The sequence below is a fragment of the Octodon degus genome, unplaced genomic scaffold (genome assembly GCF_000260255.1).
Source record: "Octodon degus isolate 3935 unplaced genomic scaffold, OctDeg1.0 scaffold00105, whole genome shotgun sequence".
NCBI classification, from domain to species: Eukaryota; Metazoa; Chordata; class Mammalia; order Rodentia; family Octodontidae; genus Octodon; species Octodon degus.
Genome location: NW_004524681.1, coordinates 6296681 through 6303530, shown reverse-complemented (window position 1 = coordinate 6303530; position 6850 = coordinate 6296681). Strand labels below are relative to the sequence as shown.

The 6850-nt window shown below is 44.0% G+C and overlaps 1 protein-coding gene across 5 annotated transcripts in view; it reads left to right on the top strand.

Annotated features, from left to right (window-relative positions):
• Positions 1 to 6455, top strand: part of Slc12a1 (solute carrier family 12 member 1) — an 82709-nt gene extending 76254 nt beyond the window's left edge. For 4 of the 5 annotated variants that reach the window (XR_002822740.1, XR_002822741.1, XR_002822739.1 and 1 more), the window contains 4 exons: positions 2059 to 2194; positions 3993 to 4060; positions 4839 to 5027; positions 5122 to 6455. Coding sequence is in view for 1 of the 5 variants with exons in the window: in XM_023724037.1 (XP_023579805.1) it covers positions 2059 to 2194; positions 3993 to 4060; positions 4839 to 4974 (340 nt within the window). In the remaining 4 variants the exon portion in view is untranslated. Of the gene's footprint in view, positions 1 to 2058; positions 2195 to 3992; positions 4061 to 4838; positions 5028 to 5114 lie in introns of all 5 variants that reach the window. The other variant, XM_023724037.1, reaches the window with a different exon arrangement.
• The last annotated feature ends 395 nt before the right edge of the window (positions 6456 to 6850 follow it).

The following is a 6850-nucleotide window of genomic DNA, read 5'->3' as shown; positions in this document are numbered from 1 at the left end:
AAAGAAAAGAAAAAGTAGACAGCATAGGCAGAGTTTGATTTGGGGCTGAGCTTGCTCTGGAAGGTAAATTTTAGGACCTGGGACTAAATTCCCTTTCAGCGTCCCTACTCCACCTTCCATTAGGAAATCCTCGGCCAAAGCTCACGGAGCTCCTGAGACCCAGATGCCTGCCAGCCACAGCCAGGACTGCAGGCTCACTCCGAGAGCTCAGCGAGGGAGCAAGCCTGTCACTGTCCCAGCCTCTGAGGTCGCGCCCTCCTCTAAGGAGGCACTAGCCCAAGGACTGAGCCGGTCTCTTCCGCCAGCGCACCCCGCACTCCGGCGAGGCCACGCCTGCCTGTGTGATGAGCCCGTCCTGGGCAGTCGCTGTGACAGAGAAGGCGCAGGACTGAGCTGGGGTTGGGCGATGGCAGGATGGTCGTTGCCAGCCAAACTGCCCCTGGAGAACCTACTGTGGATGCTAACGAGACAGACACGGCTCGCTCCCCACCTTTGTACATCAGGACACAGACCGAGGGCAAAGGGACTCTCACGCTGAGTGGTAGGCGGACACACCGAGCTAAAGCAGACAGGGTTGCCCTTGCCAACCCCAACCCCGTACCTGCTGGCTGAAGTGGATGTCTCGCTTTTTCTAGGAGCCCCGCACCTTTCAGGTCACCGTCATGGGGTCAGGACGCTGGCTCACGCAGCTCTGGGTGGCTGTCGTCAGTCCCCTTCCATGGAGCAGCTTCTCCAGGCTGCGGCCGGCAGTGCAGGGGCTGGGACGCGAGCCCAAGTCGTGGGCCTGCACCTTGCCTGTTATGCGCCACTGCTGAAGCCACGAAAGAGGACACCGTTGAAGTAATAGCAAATAAAAGTATCGTGCAGTAGAAAGGATAATAGGGCGCATCAGCCTTACTCCTTCCCTGTCTCTTTCTACCGTTCTAAATAAGTCAATAGAACAGAAATCCACTGCACTAAGTAGCTCTTCAGCCTCTCCACAGAGGCTTCCTGGCAGGGAACAATTTTCCTCCTTTGTAATCTCTGCACTTTCATCTGCAAATCCTAAATCAGGCCAACTGATGAGATAATTAAACTCATCAGTTCGTATTTTAATTTCTTAACCTAACAGCATATGGGTTCTAATTATCATTCCTTTCAAAGTTCCTAAATTATAAGTAAGCTACATTCTATGAAACCCAAGAAAATTTTTCATATTTGAGAGCATCTCACAGCAGAATGGGGAAGACAACTCCTCCCATAAATCATGAGCTGTACTTTGTGCTATTGTTTTTAAAATAAATCTGATTTAAATTCTTATGTAAGACGAGAATGAGATTTCTCTCCCCACACCTTTTTAGATATCCTGTAATGCTTAGACACTTTGCATTTTTGTCCTCAATGATTTAAGTGCTCTAAAATGGATAGGTAGGCATTAAAACACTATTGATCTTTGTTATTTCTCTTCCCATGCACCTGAATAATACTCATTTGAAAAGCTCAGTCACAACATCAAACACCAGGACAAGGGCAGCACTGTGTTCTAGAAGCACTGAGCTTGCGGGCACCCTGGCTGTCCTCCCTCTCCTGGCCCCTGGCCTGCTGGGATGAGCGGGAGCTGCCATGGGGACTACGGTTGACAACGATCCTACCCAACCCAACAGGCCTGAGCCACCTCCCACAATGAGTGATGTGTGTCTCCTGCATTGTCTCAGAGGAGAAGTGGAAAGAAATGGAAGCTCATTTATGAGCTAGCTACATTACAACTTTGTCTTTGACTTCATTATGCAGAAAATGTATTTGCAAGGCAATTATTATCTATCTGTGCACTGAAATGAAAGATCTAATACCTAGCAGGCTAAGAAAGCTTTGAATACCTTAAGTTCTTTCCATCGGTAGGGAGGGAATATTATAGCCGTGGTTTTACTCACAGTAAGTTCCCTGCAAAGCTAATTCTTAAAAGATTTGCATGACATTCAACTCTGATTCCACAGCCAGCAGAGCCAGTCATACCTGGAGTATCTCTGAAATAAAGCGTTGGTTCCCCCGCTGAGGTCTCCTTTACAATTCCAATTTCAGCCGGAAAATCTTTGAAGAGATGATTGAACCATACCGGCTCCATGAAAGCTGCAAAGATTTAGCAACTGCTGAGAAATTAAAAAGAGAGACTCCATGGAAAATTACAGATGCAGAGCTGGACGCAGTCAAAGAAAAGGTAAGACTTGTCTTCCTTAATTTTTACTTGGCTATCTCATAGCAAAAAAAAAAAAAAAACTGGTTTATTCAAAGATCAAAAAGTAATGTATCTATTACTGAATTGCATTATTCAAGATCCAGAATCTGTATTTCCTTGAGTTTCTCAGTCATATTTCTAGATATGAAAGTTTAGAAAGCTGTGGGGTTTTTTTCCCAGAATGCAAACTATCTTTTAAAAGTTAAAAAAAAAAAAAGAATACCAGTTATTGGTTCACATGGTGAAGTCTCCGTTCAAACTTTATTTTTTTTAATCTAAAAATAATTCAAGCCCATGCATGTGCAATGAGACAAACATGGATGACCCACAATTTAATATAACAACAGAAATTTAAACCTGATGGGGGCCGGGGAGATAGCTCAGTAGGATAAGTGCTTGACTGGCAAACGCAAGGATCTGAGTTCAATCCCTGGTTCTGAAAATAAATAAATAAATAAATAAACCTGATGAAGTTAGGTGAGAGACTGACAGAAGTATCTAAGGGAATTTAAGATGTTTTTGGAACAACGATGGGAAAGTTGGATCCCTCTCCCCTGGAAGATAGACGCAAATGGGGAGCTGTCCTGGAACCCGCCAGGACAAGCATCTTTAACTTTGAATGAACTTGGTGACAAGGAAGATGGTGCAGATGGAGGACAGGCGCATGGGAGGAAAGAGAACTGATATCTAGGTTGGGCTGGATATTGCAGGAAAGGAACCACACGAATTTCTAACCTACGCAATCTAAGCAAACCACCATGGGAGCTAAACAAACTGCCCATCATCTTGGGAAAATTAGAGGAAGAAATGTAAAACCTTTTCCAGATTTAGTGGGAAAAAATTACTGCACTGGCATCATAGAGTCTGTGTGTGATAAATGGCCCCTTAGCCCCAGCAAAGACATGAATGAGAAAGTCTGTCCTTCCTCACTCTGTCCCCGCTCGCTTCCCAGCGGAGCCCTCTGCCTTCCTGAGTGCTGTGCTCTCTTGTTTTGCTCTTGAAGTTATACTTCGGGGCTCTCCTGTAAGGGGAGCCATGCAATGCTCAACCTTCTGTTTCTTTCACACAGCGTTACGATCTCCACATGCGCCAATAAATGGCTCAAATTCATTTTTCTTTATGGGGAGTAAGAGATAGATAGATAGATAGATAGATAGATAGATAGATAGATAGATAGATAGATACTCTAAGCAAGGCTACACATGTATCACTGTAATACGGTGACTAACTCTCCCAGGAAGATGCTTAGCTGGTTCAAATGCAATTTCTAGCTTTCACTTTTTGAGGAAGTTTCTTCCTAATTTCCATAGTCATGTAACAGTTTAGATTCCCACCAACAATCTGGAAAATGGTTTTCCAGGTCAATTTATTGGTAACTTTTTAAATTGAAATCAGTCCTCCATACTGATAAAATATTCAGAAGCCTGAAAAGAAAAATGGAGGAGGATGTGATCCACCTTCCTGGAATATCAAGTTAGTATCAGGCGTCCATCCATCCATTTTCTTTCGCCAAAAAGCTGTTCCCTCTTGGTGTTGTGATCCGCGCTGTTTGCTTTTCCCCTAAAATTAATGAAGGCCACTGGGACACAAGGCCAATCTGGCTTCATTTTTCACATTTCTAACATTTCTCAAGAAATGTGAAAATATTTTTTAAATTACATTATAACTATTTGTTAACAACTACTTTTCAAATGAGCTTTTCGGCTTGTGCACAACTTGAGGTCACAGGCGTTCGTGGTTGGGGTCCAGCAGCACTGATCTGTCTGGGTGTTCTCCACAGAGCTACCGCCAGGTTCGACTGAACGAGCTCTTACAGGAGCACTCGAGAGCCGCCAATCTCATCGTCCTGTAAGTAGCCTTGAAGGTGGCAGAGAGGAGCTTTGCGGTAAATGGGCTCATCAGTCTCAAAGCCCATGGCTCTTTAGGTGGGGAAGTTTCGGGGTTTTTTGTTCTGTTTTGTTTTAGCTTGCACCATGTGGCATTTTAGGCAGCAAATGAAGACCCTGACACTAGGGTCTCTGGGCTTCCAAGAGCCTCCCTTAGACTTCCTGCCAGTCATACCACACCCATGGGACCGGGGCCCTGCTCCCCTCCTGGACCAGGGCTCCTGTTCCAGGGACCTGAGACTCTGAGTTCCCTGCCACCAACCCCACATGGGCCTCAGGATTCACAGGCATTCCCTGGCCGACTCCTGAGTCATGGCAGACTCCTGAGATGCCTCTCCATGTGGGAAGAGGCCACCATGATAAAACCATGGTGGGTGTTTCCATTTCACATTTTACTCTTTGGCCCTACAGAGGATGGCTCCTGTAAATATTAATGTTCATTTAATCAAAGATTGTCAGGTAAACATGAATGAACCGCCTGCTACTTCTTCATCTCATGAGCTGATTCCTATGTGTGAAGACAGTATGTCATCAGGCCTGGCCTGGATCAAGGACCATCCACCTTAAATATTGCAGAATGATCTCCTCAGTGTGGTGGTAGAATTCCAGCAGCTGGTTCCTGAGTATTATAGTTTTAAACTATCAGGGGAAATTATTTTACCAAAGTTAAATAGTTCAAAAAGATAGATGCCTGTGAGATGTTTCACTTTGTTCTCTTTATTTGTCTTCCATATGACTAGGAGTCTTCCTGTGGCGAGAAAAGGGTCCATATCAGATTTGCTCTACATGGCTTGGCTAGAAATCCTCACCAAGAACCTCCCTCCTGTCTTGCTGGTTAGAGGAAATCACAAAAATGTGCTGACATTTTACTCCTAAGACACGACTGGGAAGAATACCTTTTAACTGGATGGATGAATAATTTTTAAAAAATCTTCTAGGGTCTGGGGAGATAGCTCAGTAGAATATGCACTTGCCTGGCAAGCACAAGGGCCTGAGTTCAATCCCCAGTTCTGAAAAAAAAAAATCTTCTAGTACTTAATGTTATAAAATCCAATCTATGGATATGCAAACCTCTGGAGACCTGAGCTTACCAGATTCTCCATAAGTTGTGTTTTTTTATTAGTTAACAGAAACTTTTCCCCCCTCTATCAACTAAAAGGAACATTTAAGCTAAGGCTACTACAAAAAAAAAAAAAAAGTCACTTTTGTCATTGCTGTTGGTAAATAAGAAATTTATCAAAGCCAAGCTGGCATGTGCATGTGAAAACCAGCATGGCGACTGTGAGCAGGCTTTCTCTTTTGTTTCTAATGGTATTTGCAGAGGAGCCCTGGCTCAGGCCGTGGCCCTCAGCAGGTCTCAGCAACTCTTCTTGACAGGCTGCTTCTACACCCCTGGGCAGCCATCAGAGGAAAAGACCAAGCAGGTAGGATGTGAGACCCAGCCTGCCACCTCCTAGAGGCCTGAGACCATGAAGAAGATTTAAAAATCAATAGGTGAGAACTTTAAGAATCACTGGAGCCTACAGCATGTATAAAGCAGCTAGCTAAATAGGGGTAATAGATAATATACTTCAAGAGATCAGAGTGATCGCTGATTGCACGCAGCTTAATTTGCCACAGACGGGAGGTTTATTAGCTGGGTCAGAAGGGAATGTATTCTAATTACAGTCATGCTTGGGTACTCAAATGCTTTGAAACGCCTCAAATTTGGTGCAAGATGCATTTGGATGCAAAAATTGTATCCCGGTATATTTTCACTTGTTTTGATGCCTGATGTCCAAGCTAGAATCTGTTGATGTCAGTGGCCTCGAGATCGCTGCCTTTTCCAAACAAAGCAGTTTGTTTGCTACTTGTTGCTTTTGATGCTTAGCACAGGGCTCAAGGCCAGTCAGCAATCCCATAGGCCATTTCTGACATCCACATAGGAAGTCAGCTCCACGCTGAATGTTCTGAAATTTCCCTCACATATAACTTTATATCTGTTTTTCTAATTAAGTGGTTAGTATAGATGAAATCTACATAGATGGGTAATTGGAAGCCAAGTATCACAAATTCTCAAAGCATGCCTAAGACACATATACCAAATCATATATTTAGTCTCTTTGTATCCTGATTACCTGGGCTTAAAAGAAAAATGAAAATGTGGAGAAATTTGCAAAATTCATAGGACCTACATATTGATTGTTTCATTTTTGTTCGTTTATCTGTAATACTTAATCACATGGACAAACCAACAAAAAATTGGTTTTTTGATAAATGGCCTGATTTTTCTTCTGCCATATTCTTCTGTTTTGAGAAAACATCTGGGGAAAATGAACTTGAAATAAAAGCCCTGAAATTGGTTTTCTTTGACCTCAGCCATGCCTTTGCCTCTGTGTTGCTACTTTGACTGTCATGAAGCGGCTCATCAACGGCGAGCCTGCACATTTCAGCCTGACCTTGACTGCGGCCTGTTTAGGGCTAAGTTCCAAAATTAGGATTTTTGGGCTGGGGAGACAGCTCAGCAGCATAAGCACCTGACTGGCATGTGCAACGTCCAGAGTTTGATCCCCAGTACCACAAAATATAAATAAAATAAAATCAAAATTAGGGGGCTGGGGAGACGGCTCAGTAGAATAAGCGCTTGCCTGGCAAGTGCAAGGGCCTGAGTTCAATTCCTGGTTCCACCAAAAAAAAAATTAGGATTGCTGGGCCAGCATGGTGGGTAGCACTCAGCAGGCTGAGGCAGGAAGATCACTTAAGTTCAAAGCCA